The following is a 16,125-nucleotide window of genomic DNA, read 5'->3' on the forward strand; positions in this document are numbered from 1 at the left end:
CTATTTTACTAGATTTTAATAATAAAAATAATTAATGCTTTAAATATATATTACAAATTAAATATATATGTGTGTGTGTCTGTGTGTATGAGCGCATAATACTGATAAAAAGTATAAAATATTTTATATGACAAAAATATAATATTTTTTAAAATGTTTTCACAAATACAAAATATAATGTTTTTAAAATAAAAATATTTTAAGACAGCTATTATTCATGTATATTTCGCAATTTTTTCTCATAGATCATTTTTATAATTTTTAATATCAACATAATATAGAAAATTTATATAAAAATTTTCTCTTAATAGGTAAACATAATAATTTATATTTGATATATTTTAGACTACATATAAGTGCTTTTATTTTAATACATTTTACGTAACACAGGTATATTGGTATCAGATTTGACGAAGTAAACAAGCACATGAGATGTCTGCTAATAAAACAGGAATATGGGTTGCGATGCACGTGGAAAAACACTGCATTGACTCGTAGATATATCATACGTACTAACTATTACAAACATATACTATGGACATTAATGTAAATCGATACACATATCTGTTCAAATATATCTGTAATTTCTGGATATTATATAAAACTAATAAAATTAATAACTTAGATTTAAAACATTTAGTACATTTGAAAATCGGTGGAGAAATTCGATTTATGCAAATATCACATAACAGTTCTTTTCTTTATATAAATGTGTTTTTTCTATGTTTCGTCATTAATAAATCTTGATTTTTTAAAGGCATCTCCATTTGGAATTGTGTCGAATTTCTCGCGAATTAAACGAAATATTTGGCATACAGATGACTATGCAAATAATAACTTATATGATATGTTTCGCAACATTTTGTTTTTTATCAGCAGTTTTTTATCTACTTGGACAAACGAAATTTCTCTTACAATTACCACTATTATATTGGCTTGATATCCAATTATGGTTATTCTTATATGGGATTAGGATCTTCTGTTTAAATTATGTTTGCGAACATGTCAGCGCTAAGGTAAATTTTTAATACAAAGTGATTCACATAACTCATAAAATTGTTTGTTTTCAGACACAGATTACGAAAAATATTTATTTTATATTTATTTGAGATTTTAAAGTTGCGCTTTGTGTTTGGAAGAAGATCTTAACGTAGATTTAAAGGCTCAGTGATTTATAACCCAGGTAGCAAGCACACGCCATTTTGACGTTTCGAATTAGTCATTCATTGACGTCATGATATATACCGCATTTTGACGTCATAAAATGTACCATATTTTGACGTCTTTTTCTTAGCATAATAATGTATTTAATAGCGTTGTCCAATAAAACAGATTAACCGATTCGAGAGCATCATTGAACAATTACAGCCATTCTATTCTTCAGAAGACTCTCGGATTGATTAAACTGCTTTATTCGAAAACGCTGTTAAACGCAAATATGGTAAGAAAATGGAATCAACGCTCGTGCTATAAATAGTTATATCATGACTACTTCATTCTGACTTTGGACGAGAAAGACATTTTTCGCAAAGATTGCTCCAAATAACATAAAACTAATATTAAAAATTAAAATCATATTAAGAAAAGTAGTATAATTTTTGCAGTATCATTAATCTCAAAGATAATTACACGTGCAGAAAAATCACCCGCACATATGATTGATTTATATGATATTTATGTTAGTTATAAAAAAGTATAGATATGATGGTATTTATTTTAAAATATAATATACACTCGTCAACAAAATTATCGCATAGGTAATTTCATGTCAAATTTTCCCATAACTTCAAATAAGTATAACTCCGTCAAAAATGGTCGTATTTGAAAAATCTTTTTCATTCTCAAGCTTAAAGCCTCTATTTTAAAAATCATTTGTCAGATTTAGAATTTATCCTTTCCCTCTCTCGTCATCTCCTTAAAAGTAAGGACGTGTTTCTTCTCCAAAAATTTACATAATTAGACGCATTCCACGGGGTGAAATAAATTTTTTTCGTAAATTTATGATATGAATTTATGATAATCATCATAAAATATGGACTTTTATGTGTGAATTTAAAAAGAATGAAGTTTGTATGATTTTTTTTCGTGGAATTACGACACATCAAAGTTATCTATACATTTTTGTTCATTTACCGCCAACATTAGCATTACCTGATGTTCACCACAAGGAGGTTGCTGGTCGGATTTGGCGTATCGTGTGTGTGTGTGTGTGTGTGTGTGTGTGTGTGTGTGTGTGTGTGTGTGTGTGTTGGAAGACGGGAATATGGAAATGATCACAGCGCTAAATCAAATATGAAAGTCCTCAGGGAATAATTAGAACCTGCAACAATATGCATGAGCATCTGCAAGAGATTATCCGAAGAAGAGGCGGCAATACACATTTTTAAATGTGAACATTTCCGCATTCTCGTCCTCCAATACACACACAGTCACACAACGTCAGAAAATAGCATTTATAGTCTATATACGGTGTCATATAATTACATAATATTCATTAGACATTTTTTGTTTATAACTTTTTAATAAATAATGACCGCCGATTAAAACCTCCACAACATTACTCAGAGTGATGATCTTGATAACATATGTGAGAATTATTGAAATCGGGAAGTGGTCCATATAAGTAAATAATTACCATATATTATTATAATTAAAAAGAAAAAGAATGATGTAATTTACTTTTTCGATAATCGTCCAAGTAATGATTTATTCTGTGACTTTCAGATGAACTAATAAATGTGCCTAACAAACCGTCGATTAGAGGCTGGAATAAGAACCAAAATTTGCAATGGCCAATATAAATGAAGAGCGAATTGTTCATCACAGTATATCATCCAGAAAAAGAGGAAAAATAGTCTTTACTGCAGTTTTTCAAAATTATTATTTACATACTTTAATTATTGGCAATTATATGTTTCAATTATTGACAACAACAACTTCATAAACAGGTGACTGCTGAGTGTAGATATTATGTGTGTATGTGTGTGCGTGCATGCAAGCATGTGTGCATGTGTGCATGTATCAATATAGTGCGAGTGATCTGACTCGCGTCGTACTGTAACGTTTCAACCGATAAAAATATTTTTGTACCAGCAAAGAATAAAATTTAATTTTTACTTTTATGACAACTTATAAGACATGTATTAGCAGAAGAACGATATCGATAAATAAATATCTCAAATTCTTGATTTGCCGAGAACAATACCATCATTGACTTGACAAAAGGTTAATTTTTTAAGTTTCATAATTTAACAGCATTTTCAGCATTTTTAACTGCATTCTTTTATATTTTTTATAATAATTTTTAATATTGATATTAACAATATGTTTAGGATCGTCAAGTAGTAACGAGATTAATTATTATGTATAATTTTTGAAAAAAAGGGGACCCCGCACATTTCATATGAAAAAAGTGGCTTCGGTCAAATTGGCTGAAATTGAAATATGTTGTAGTTTAGGTGGTGCTGATCATAAGTTTCCTGAGACAAAAATCAAAAAATCAAAAGTATAAAAGATACGATGATTTTTAAAGTATAGTATTGAAGTTAATGTGTGTCATTTCTATAACATTTAATGATTCCAAGTCATTTCTGTTATATATGTGTGCATGCGTACGTGCCATGTGTGCGCACGCGCGCGGGCGAGCTGTATGTACCTGATCTCTGCGTAACAGACACGTATGACAAAAAGAGTTTAGAATCATTAAATATTGTAGAAGTGACACACATTATATATAATACATTATATATATTTGACTCACATTATATATATATTTTTCAAACATTTATATATTAATTTAATCTATGTATTCAAAAACAGACGTTTTTTTAAACTTCAATACCTACTTTAAATCATCGTATTTCTTATAATTTTGATTTTTGGACTTTTTGTCTCAGAAAACTTTTGATCAGCATCACTTAAACTACAACATATTTCAATTCCAGTCAATTTGACCGAAGCCACTTCTTTCATATAAAATGTGCGGGGTCCTTTATTTTACATGTTTATTGTCAACGTTATATGTGAAAAATCTACAAATCTATTTCAAAATAATTAGCTAATCAATCGAGTTTAATGTTAGATATTACTATTTTACGTAAGCATCAAATTTTGAATACTTGAAAAATTCTAATATTAAATTTTAGTATTAAATTTTTATTTTATATTATAAGTTCAGGTGTATAAATAATCTTTTTAATAAAAAATTTAATAATAAAAAATAAAAAAATTTCTCTTTCTTTTAATATGAATCTTAGAAATGACATCAAAAACTAAAAGAGATAGAGAGTGTAATCTATCTTAATACGAAATCTATTTTTAATTCTTTATTTATGATCGCTATTTTTAATGAGCAAGAGACAAATTGATAAAATTGTAGTATCATCTCATTTACACAGAACGCTATCTTTTGCTTTAATTTTGTTATCTTGATACATTACTAATGTTACAGATCACTTTAACGAATTAAAAAAAATGGAATACTAATACGTGACAGAAAGAGTTAAAATAATTTATATAATTATGATATAAAATAATATTTTATTACGTTTATCACTATTTCTCATGCTTCCACTAACAAGTTATATCTGTTTACCTTGTACCAATAAATATTTTATGTCCAGAAATTATTATAAAACAAGACTGCAATTTTATGCACGATATCTTGTACGTTATATTGCATTTTAGCAAAATACAATATAATACATGAAGGAGAATAGTATGAATATATTTGTTATATTTCAAAATCTACTGTATTCCAAAGTCTGTTATTTATTATCTTGTCACTCATATATCTATTTCAATTTTTTATTTTTTTTAAAGTTAAATTATTTTCTTTTTCAAACCTGTTTATGCATATATTTCTGGTAGTTATGTTTTTAAATTTGAAAAAATGTTCTTTATAAGTTATTTATATACAGGGTGTTAGGGAAATTTTGACCCACACGAAGTGAGGAGGTAGATTGGCTCAAATTAAGAAGGAAGGACTTGTACTGTTTTGTTATTGGCAATAATTAACGAAAAATTAAATAAAGAATATCGGCCAATCTGCATGAGTAGAAGCGCGCGGCGACGAGAGTCGTCCCATTGTAATCTTAAGGTGGAAGCACATAAAATTGCAGGAGCGCATAACCATAAGCATAAGAAAATTGATTGGTTCATTTTCTTATGCATATATTTGTGGACCAATCAATTTCCTTATGCTTATGGTTATGTGCTCCTGCAATTTTATGTGCTTTCACCTTTATACTAGGCGCGCGGCGAAGCGATGGGCGGATCGCTCTCCGAGACAAGATGGTGGCGTGCGATATATCGCAATACCGCGCCGAAAAATGACCCGTCCTTTTAGTGGCGAGAAAATGATGCGCTATCATTTCCACACCACCTTGCGGTAAATAGCATGGTGCGCTTTTTTTATAGTGGTTTCCCCCATAGGCCTATTCCACTCTCAATTTAAATATTTGTGAAAATTGTTCAAAATGCCGTTACTGTACGCTGAATGTATCGTAAATGTAAAAAATTGATGATGACAGTACCTTCACAAAAATTGATCCGTGGTTGAAAATCTCTCGATAAAATATGTTACACACGTTGGTAATGATACGAGCGTAATCCGTTACACGTAAAGCGTGATGTACCGCGTATCGCGAAAAACAGTACAAGTCCTTCCTTCTTAATTTGAGCCAATCTACCTCCTCACTTCGTGTGGGTCAAAATTTCCCTGACACCCTGTATATTATCTGTAATATCACTTTCTCTCTCTCTCTCTCTCTCTCTCTCTCTCTCTCTCTCTCTCTCTCTCTTTCTCTCTCGCTCCCTGTTGCTCTCGTTCTTTTTTATACATTAAGTTTGCCAAAAATGTAAATTTCTATAAATCGATTAGGGTATTTTTGAATAATTTTTTTTTTTTCAAAAAAAGTAATACGTAAAAATTTTATAATAATTCATAAAATTTATTTTTTATAAAAAATAATGATTTTTAAATTGCTGCAAAACAACTGACATCACATTTAAATATGTACAAATTAAAATAAAAATATGAAATACACACATCTAATGGAATTAGAGATATATGAGCGATACATAAATGTACACACTTATGCATCACATATCAAATTAGATATTCTAATCTTGACAAGAATAAATATATATAACATTATATATTCTTATCAGACAAACTTTTTGTGTGACGGTTCGCTTTTTCATAATTAATGTTTTTCCATTAAAAAATTGTTCTTGACATGGTACAGTTATTCAAACCTGTAACCGTTTCATGTCGAAGTTTTGGAAAAACATTTGCAATTCTGACAGAAACGCTTCAATAGCTGTCGCATGATTGTCTTCTTACACACGAATATGATGAACATACCGATATCTTCTATGGTGTCCATCACAAAACTACTACGTAAGATGTACAACATTGTAATATTATTAAATGGCCAAAATTCGAATGTTGTTGATATAATCCAATTTATGGCCATTATGATAAATAGCATGATAAACAGTCTCAGATACAGATTTAACCTGCAAATGAATATATCTTTTATATTTTTTGAAGTTATGATATATTTGATTCTAAATGTATGTTATGAGCGGACGCATTTTAAGTAATTTGTTTCATAAAGATAAATATTTCCTTCGAAAAAATCATAAGTATTTTACATTATTAAATATATTTAAATAACTATATAATAATACTACTAACTTAAATTAAAATTGAAAACAACGATGTGTTTGTACAAGAGAGCTCGTATTTATGAAAATATATTGTCGCCAATAAAGAAGTCTCAAAATGATAATCCCTCTCTTTCTCTTGTATCGGAAATGATCGAAAAAAGCAATTGATTTTATTAAAAGCAATACCGTTGACATGTGAATACAGCGGGACATGTCTTATTGTTAAACAAGACTGATTATACATTGATATAAAAATGTTTGTGTACAAACCATCGTTTGTTGTCATTGTAAAATCGGCTCTCTGAATCTCTCAGATGGCGGGCTGTGTCCTTTTCATAACGCACAATTTTCAATGCAGTGTAAATAGATAAGCAAATGCTACTAATAACACAGACATTTTTCGGCCCGTAAAAATACAATAGAAATGTCGCATCCTCTAATATAAATAATAAACTTCTTTACATCACATGTTGCAAATAAAACAGAAGAACATACTTCTATTTTTAAGATGAATTCTCAAAGGATTAATTAATTAAATGTTTTGTTAATAGAGTTATGTTAATAGTGACATACACTCACCATGAAACCGAATGCTATCAACGCAAAATTCCGGTCGGAAATTTTTCGGCACGTTGGGAACGAAATCCATGATAATACAAATGATAATAAAAATGAAGGGACCTCCCAAAGCAAAGATAGAATATATTAATTTTTTTCTCTCTTGTTTCGCTCTCTTGCATTCTGGTAACAAGCGAAAATCTCTGCGAAATGCAGAGTTTATTTTACAATTAATTAGTAACAAATAAAACAAATTGCGATGCAAATATTAAAATAAATATGCCTTCCATCAAATATCTTGAATGTCTCCTTTATATAAACGATAAAAAATTATTCATGCTATATAATTTCTCAAAATAATAAATATTACCATATATTGAAATATATCGATATTTTACTAACATTAGATTAATTTTGATTTAGCAAAGTGTTTAATAAAAAAATGAGAAATCAATTTCCGTTATAAAGCTTGAGTATTTTGTATTATTATATAAAAAAAAAGAAAAACAAATTTTAAACGATATTGGCTTAGGATTTATAAAATTTAAAAAAATAAAAAATTACAAACAGGTTAGTAATATTATATTATGAATTTTGAAATTATATTATGAATTTCTTTTATAATTAAATATAACTTTATTAATAATTTAAAATATGTTATTTTAATAATATATTATTTTTCCTTTAACAATTGAATGCTTATAAAATACACATCAATTTTTTGTTTTAAGAAAAGCAGATTAGAAATTTCCAACAAAAAAATGTACATGTTTCTGAAATGCAACTTGTGTACCTGTCATATCTGCACTAAAATTATCGTTTCTCAAGCCAAATAATTATTTTTATAGTACCAATTAACAAGACACGATATATTCTTTCTGATCAATGCAAATCATTATTCTTTTTTATCTTTATCGATTGTTATAGACATAATCTGAATGTATTATTTATACATATCACACATGAATATTTTATCATATCGTGTTCGCGTCGTATAAAAAATATCACAATCTTATATAAATAAATTTATATTATAGATAAAGTATAGCATATACACACACATATATATATATATATATATATATATATAATAAACAATTTACCTAAATGCCCACCACATATCGAAACTCATTGCACTTAACCAGAAAAAGCTTGAGATAAAACAGAAATAGTTGACTAAAGCTGCAACAATAAAATAAACAATTTTAAAATGTCACTAATTGACAAGTATTTTGTATATCATTAAGAACTGTATTATATTATAAAAAGTTTTCTTTTAACTTTAAACAGTAAGAATTTATCACAGAAAACAATATAATTAATTAATATTATCAAAAAAATATTAGGCGAATTAATTTAAATTGTGTTTTACGTTAAAGTAAAATAAAATATTATTTTAATTCTTTTCACTATTAATTCTTGTTTATAATATTTTAATGTATCGTACATTCAAGTTTTATCGTAAAAAAAATTAATAAAAATTAAATACCAATGTACTTCTATTAATGTACGATACACTAAAATTGTATAAACACAAGAATTAATAGTGAAAAGAATTAAAATAATATTTTATTTTATTTTAACGTACAATAAAATTTAAATTACTTCGCCTAAATATTTTTTTGGTACAAAAATTAATAAAAGAACTAATGTACTGCATTGACTGCATTATTACATGATTTGATTGTACTGTACCAATTATAACACAGATGATATATGAAATATCTCTTATGTCGATTGGAAACATATAGTTTCAATTATGTATCCGAAAAATAACAAACTGCAGTATTTGCGTAGCATGAAACTGTGCATATTACGCAGCTCCGGCAGTATAGAATACACCACAAATATTGTCAGCAAACACAATGTAGACACTATACGGCAACTCACAAATAAAGAGCTTATTTCGTATAAGGAGATTATTTTGTATATTTCATTTACGAAATCGCCCCGATATGGCACAATTTTTTCCCATTTACACGTTTTACACGCTTTTTCGAAAGCCTCCCAGCAGATAATTGCATCAAATTGATTACTATCCAGGACGGGAGCCAAACAATAAGATGTTGATTCGACAAATATGTCGAAATAAGGAAGATACAGAGAGCTGTTTGCGAAGATATAGTTGAAATCCTTGAGATAGTTGTCCGGATAAAGATTAAAAATTGTAGTTTCCTGGCACGGATTTTGAACGACTAGTGGAAAAAGCTCGTTCACCTTCTTATTTTCGCTCTGTATCGAATTGTTCGAGTAGCTATATATGTTTGGGAAAACATATTCATTTTTACTAGCAATGCACTTCTTGCCAAACAAGCTCTTACCGGGTGGACAACAGAGCTGAATGCAAGTAATATTGCCGCATTCTTCGTATGGAACGATGTGATTTTTATTATTATTATTCGTTTTGTTTCTAATAAAGTTTGTATAATTATATGTCTCCTCCCATATGTTGTCCTCTTCGTTGTCACTTGTGAAGTTTCGCGGAGTGTTTGAAGATGAAATGAAAAGTAAAACTACGCAAAACCAAAATGCAAAACTTCCACCGCACATCGTCAACAATTTGTGAACTCAATTTAATTTCTTAATCTGCTATTTTTCAAAATAAGTATGATATTGTTCGTCTGCGATGGTTAAATCACGACAACAACACTCTCCTTCTAAAGACAAAACTTGTAAAACTACTTATTATAAAATAATTAGAGGCGTGCAAATCTGCTCTCACTCCCGCTCGTTCTCGACAGCGAGACTGGATTCTCGAGACTCAGATTATATAGAAATCTACCCCCACTCCGTCTAATAGAGCATCGAGATTATAAGGAAACATAGTGATGAGTTCATCTGCATTTTAACATTCAATAGTTAAGATGTTATTTTGCAGCCTTCTCCTGTTTTTTATCAAGTTTGGTTTAGCTAATTATAGTAACCTTTGATATGATGTGAACATTCAAGTAAGTTATCAAGTATTTCATATTTATCTTTATTTTTTAAAAATATGTTTTATCTAAAATTATCTTTATAGAACTGATTTATATCATATAACATGACAAAATAAAATTTTCTGTAATATACAAACGTATTTTATATCATATGTATAATTGGTAACGACAAGGACAGAACATGATACAATATTTTAAATTAACCTAATTGTAAAAAAATTTTTTCTCATGTGTTATTGCGTGACAGTGTAAGCAGCTACTTGCAATTAGTTTAGTAATAATAGTAAAATAAGCGGGTAGGGCTAGGTCAGTCCCTGACGTCATTTAGATTAATAAGTTCTTCTGTGACAATTAACTTAGTTGTTTCATTAGCAAGTTTGTTGTCGATGATGATTGCGTCTTATTATTCGCGCGAATGTGTCTATTATTTTATAATAAGTAGTTTTACAAGTTTTGTCTTTAGACGGAGAGTGTTGTTGTCGTGATTTAACCATCGCAGACAATATCATACGTATTTTGAAAAAAATAGCAGATTAAGAAATTGCAGATTAAAAAGAAATTAAATTGAGTTCACAAATTGTTGACGATGTGCGGTGGAAGTTTTGCATTTTGGTTTTGTGTAGTTTTACTTTTCACTTCATCTTCAAACACTCCGCGAAACTTCACAAGTGACAACGAAGAGGACAATATATGGGAGGAGACATGATACAATATTTTAAATTAACCTAATTGTAAGAAAATTTTTTCTCATGTGTTATTGCGTGACAGTGTAAGCAGCTACTTGCAATTATAAGTTTAGTAATAATAGTAAAATAAGCGGGTAGGGTAAGTCAGTCCCTGACGTCATTTAGATTAATAAGCTAGATGGGTCCCTGACGTCATTTAGATTAATAAGAGGCTAAAGAACCATTTTTCTACATAGAATCACTTCTACATTATTAATTGTAGAGGTTAAGAACGGCATTCATCGTCATGCACAGTAGCCACAATCGATAAATTTATAAAATTTTATTATTGTAATTTTGAGTTCGAAATAAACTAATAATAAAAAAGAAGGAAATGTTGTTTCTTTCCTGCGCTTCAATTACCGTACTGTGGCTCTCATGTGTCAATCTCGATTTAATTTTCTATTCTATGTTATTTCTTATTTTAATTTTATAAACAATAAACGAGCCAGCAAAACGGCTGCATATTTTGATGTTATACTTGCTTAGCTGTGTTTCTTCATAGCAAAGAAGAGAGAAAAATTAAACAAATCTTAATTTACATTTCTTCACTCCTTCTTAAATTCCTTATTTCAAAGATGTAAGGAATATTCGTCGTCTTTCGATTTGGTCTACTTTGATTAAAGATTAAAATTTATAGATTTAAATGTCAAGAAACATTTTCTTTCTCAACAGATCATCAATATTTATAATGAATTAAACACACAACTTTGAATTCGTTAGTACCGAATAAGTGTTACTACTTTGGTCGATTATTGAAAAATACAGGATACGTGCAGTATTAATAACATATTTAATTGAGCTTCCTACATACATATCCTAAGTATTATACTTTCGTAATACATAAGCATAGATTAAGAAGAACATCATTTACAAAGATTATATAAAGTGTAATTATTTACCTACTTTTCATTTTTTGGATTAAATTAAAAATTATAATGGTAAATACTATATAATAGCGAGTAACAAAAATATTTGAGTTTAATACACATATTTAGTAAATTTAGTTAATACTAAATTTTAATATTAAGTAAAAATATATAAGAATACTTAATTAATGTCATAAATATATACATATATGTATATATTTATATTTATTTATACGTTATATATACGTTATATATATACATATATGTATTTGTAATAAATATTACATAAATATAATTAACTATATACAAACATTAAAATTACAAAAAAGTCAATATATATGAAAATTACTTAACATATAATTAAAACCAATTAAAGAACTATTAACAATTATATGAAAATACTGATTAATTACGTCAATTCATATATCTTATCCAAAACAATTATGCTACATTTTTGGTTTCTAAACAGTTCGACACACTATAGATATTTATATTTTTACTTGGTAAACAAAGATTGAAGAAATTTTATCTGTCTTTTGATCTCCGACCGGCGTATTTCTATCTTGTGGTCAATAACATGAAGAGCTTCAAAAGGATACCGGGATTTTTCAATCTTATTTCTGATGAATGTTTTTATCTAAAAAAAATTTTAACAAGTGTCATCAATAAATGATTTTGTAATTGTTGCATTATCATATAGGCAGAGTTTCATTGACAGAGAGCATTATTGACAGAATTATGTAACAAGGTATATAGAAGATTGTGTATAAAATATATAACATACAAATTGTGTGTTTTATTCGCTGTTACAAACTTCTATAGTAGGTAGGCTTCTATGGGAGCTAATATTGAATACTTTTTGATAATAAACTTATGTTCGCAAATTTATAGTTTCATTGTGATAGCAAATAAAAAAATAATACTTTCAGTCTAGCGTTTTAATGAAGACAACCTATCAAACGTTGCGTGGTAGGTGCATACTAAAGTCCTGCACGGGCTGTCGATTTATGAGACCTATTTTCCTATACACTGATTGAGCGGCACAGGAAGTGCAATAGAAGTGTTTTGTTATATTTTTATTTTTAAATTATTGTTTTGTTCTTTTTTTTTTCAAAAAATGTTTCAAACAACAATTGCTCAAAATGAGCTAATTTGTCGTTGTATGCATGGCAATGTCGGACTATGTTTCTGTTGATTCTATCAAAAATTTAACATCTCTAGCAAGGCTCTGAACAATATGAAAGTATTATTTTCGGATCGTGTTAAAATTATGAATTTGCAAACATACGTTTACTATCAAAAAATTCAATTTTAGCACTTCTACCTAGCAAAAATGTGTGTAACATCGATCTTCAAACAACATATTGTAAAAAATAAATTTTATAATAAAAATTTAACGATAAATATCGAATATTGAATACTTTTTGATAATAAACTTATGTTCGCAAATTTATAGTTTCATTGTGATAGCAAATAAAATGTGATACTTTCAGTCTAGCGCCTTGATGAAGACAACCTATCGAACGCTACTGGTAAGTGTGTGGCAGAATCCTGTACGAGCTGTGGGCTAGTCGACTTATGGGGCCTATTTTCCTATACACTGATTGAATGGCAGAGGAGGTGAAATAGAAATGTTTTGTTATATTCTTATTTTAAAATTATAGTTTTTTTATTTCAAAAAATATTTCAACAATTGCTCAAAATGAGTAAATTTGTCGTATGCACAACATCGGACTATGTTTCTGTTAATTCTACCAAAAATCTAATCATCTCTAGCAAGGCTCTGAACAATATGAGTATCATTTCTGGATCGTTACGTTAAAATTATGAATTTGCGAACATAAATTTACTATCGCAAAATTCAATTTTAGCACCTCTATCCAGCAAAAATATGTGTAACATTGACCTTGAAACAACATTTTGTAAAAAATATATTTTATAATAAAAATTTAACGATAAATATCAAACTGTGTTTATTAAAATTACCTCGCCCAATTTTTCCTCAGCATACACATTATTAATTATAACAGTTAATACCGCCATCTCATTGACTGTCCTGTAAGAACAAAATAATACATTTCAAATACATATTAATAATTAATATGTAGAATAAATTTTCGTATCTATGTATTTTCAATTATGAAACATCATTACCAGTAATAATATGTAAATTTTCTGAAATTATTTAATATGTCTTTAAGCATATATTTAGTATTTTTGGCAATAGTAGAAAGAAAAATGTTAGCAATTAAGGCTTCAGTTCGCTCTATCGATTTGGATTCATCATAAGATAGATTGGTCATAAAAATATGCTTAAATCTTTCAAAACTAGCTGGTAATTTTTCCTCTAAATAATTGAATATGATTTGAAAACTTTCGCTGTAAGATAAACATTCTAAAATTGTGTAATCAATCTCTTTCATGGAAAAATTAAAAGTTCTATTCCATGTAATAACATCTGGTAGTTTCAAACCATTACAATATGTCCACCTCTTCCATCCAGGCGAAAGTCTACAGAAGAAAATCCAGAAAATAAGTAAAAATATTCTAGCGAAATTGTGCTAATTGTTCTAGTATTACATAAATAATTTTTGACGCGTTATAATTAATTTCTCAAACATGCACATATAAAAAATACCTCTATAAAAAATCAAGTATTATAAGAAGAATTACTTGTTTCTTATAGGATTTATCAGATTCCATTCCAATTGTTCATATGCCGTCTCTTTGCATATGTAATCATTCATAAGACATTTCCACTTTGCGAGTTCTTGCTTTAAACATTCAGTATGCTCATCATAGCTATCTTTGCTGAACAAATTCCATTCTAATTCAAGCGGCTTTCGCACTTCCTAAAAAAGCATCATTTTATTTAAATTTTTTTCATATCTTCTTTTTTCGATGTTATATATAAATATGTCTTAAATGTACATATCACGTACAAATATCGGTTTTAAAAATTTCAAATTTGTAAATACTCATTTCTTATAAAACAGATATTTACAAATAGATTAATATGTGCTATATAGAATGTGATAAAATTAAAAATTTAAGTCAATTTGTATAAAATATTTTATGAAGTTTCTAATATCGCCACAAATATTTTATAACCGAAGAAAATTAATATAAAGCAAATAATTGTAATTGTATTCTATAATTTTCTAAAATTAAGTATAATTTATATTATTTATACTATAAATTTCACAATATTAATATTACAAGAAAATAGCAATTCGAAAAATTCAAAATTTAAAAAATGTAATTATTAATTATTTATTTTCTAACGACATCCCGAACATTTAAAAGGATCTTGAAAAGATCGAAACATACGTATGTATTATTTTCTTTTTTCAATCGAATCAATTTTTTCAGACATATTTTTGTATTTTTATACCTAACTGATTATTAATATATTATGTCTCTTACTTAGATCTTTTATTATTATTTCTATTTTCTTTACGCTCTAACATCCTGCGCCACAGTCTTTTAGCCTTCCTTTTTATTGCGTTTTGTAATTATTAAATTTAAAAACATAAGCGTCTCTTGAAATTAAATTTTTAAGTTTTGTTGGCGAAGAAGAAACTATATCATTAAGTTCATTTTTTTCAATTCTTTACATAAATCTAATTTTTAAAGAATTATTTCACTATCGGTATATCGATGTATGAAATCACGATTATGATATGTATTATGCATTGGCTTAATAGAAAATTTCTAGATTTTGTGTTTACCTTGAATTGAGGATAAAATTCAAAGAATGCGAAAATATTCGACATAAATTCAAAAGCTTTGATCATAGGATACCATGCTATATAATCTTTCTCTTTTCGCAAATAAATAGCAAGTTCCCAAAATACGGAGAATTCAAGTTTCTTCTCTATCGCAAAATGGAATGCGTCATCGACGATTTGCGCTCGATTGAGAACATGTACATTTTTGTATTCTTCAGAATTTAAGTATCGCGCAATTTTTCGCCAATTCTCGGTATCATAATTGACGCGATAGTATCCTTATAAAATAAATTGCTTTTGTCGATTACTAGATATTTTAAAATTACATATATTGATTCAACATATTTCGAAATGTTAAACATATTTCGATGTTAAATGTATTATTATATTTAAAGATATTTGTGTTTTTTATTTGTGTGTGTGTGTGTGTGTGTTTGTGTGTATGTGTTAGATTTTATATGTTTCTTTATTATTTTTATTTAAAATCTTACATAAGATAATTCAGTGATTTTGAAAAACTTTAATGTGTTAGAAATTTTGTATAAACTTAACTTGGTTTGACTATAATCACAATGTTGAAATTATACATACAATATGATAGATAATAAAAATATAAGTTTATCATTCACTT

General features: G+C 27.8%; 2 protein-coding genes and 1 pseudogene across 3 annotated transcripts in view; all 3 read right to left on the minus strand.

Moving 5' to 3' along the window:
• Positions 1 to 5,951: 5,951 nt before the first annotated feature.
• Positions 5,952 to 9,962, minus strand: LOC145973604 (putative G-protein coupled receptor Mth-like 10; annotated as a pseudogene). Its single transcript, XR_014439509.1, has 5 exons — positions 8,929 to 9,962; positions 8,337 to 8,415; positions 7,255 to 7,436; positions 6,946 to 7,111; positions 5,952 to 6,522 (listed from the first exon to the last, which is right to left on the minus strand). The product of XR_014439509.1 is annotated as a putative G-protein coupled receptor Mth-like 10 (transcript).
• A 2,058-nt stretch (positions 9,963 to 12,020) lies between these two features.
• LOC145973618 (uncharacterized) lies at positions 12,021 to 15,741 on the minus strand. The gene is made up of 5 exons (XM_083103141.1): positions 15,495 to 15,741; positions 14,437 to 14,615; positions 13,918 to 14,274; positions 13,750 to 13,819; positions 12,021 to 12,400 (listed from the first exon to the last, which is right to left on the minus strand). The coding sequence occupies exons 1-5, from the start codon at positions 15,558 to 15,560 to the stop codon at positions 12,260 to 12,262; spliced, it is 813 nt and encodes a 270-aa protein (XP_082959267.1). The 5' UTR covers positions 15,561 to 15,741; the 3' UTR covers positions 12,021 to 12,259.
• The window catches only part of LOC145973606 (glutamyl aminopeptidase-like), a 9,103-nt gene continuing 8,613 nt past the window's right edge, over positions 15,636 to 16,125 (minus strand). Inside the window, exon 7 of the mRNA XM_083103135.1 lies at positions 15,636 to 15,772. Within this exon, the coding sequence (XP_082959261.1) occupies positions 15,751 to 15,772 (22 nt within the window). The 3' untranslated portion in view covers positions 15,636 to 15,750. The remainder of the gene's footprint in view (positions 15,773 to 16,125) is intronic.

This window comes from Camponotus vicinus, unplaced genomic scaffold (genome assembly GCF_025532165.1).
Source record: "Camponotus vicinus isolate PSW18456_S1 unplaced genomic scaffold, iyCamVici1.0 SCAF_6, whole genome shotgun sequence".
Lineage (NCBI taxonomy): Eukaryota > Metazoa > Arthropoda > Insecta > Hymenoptera > Formicidae > Camponotus > Camponotus vicinus.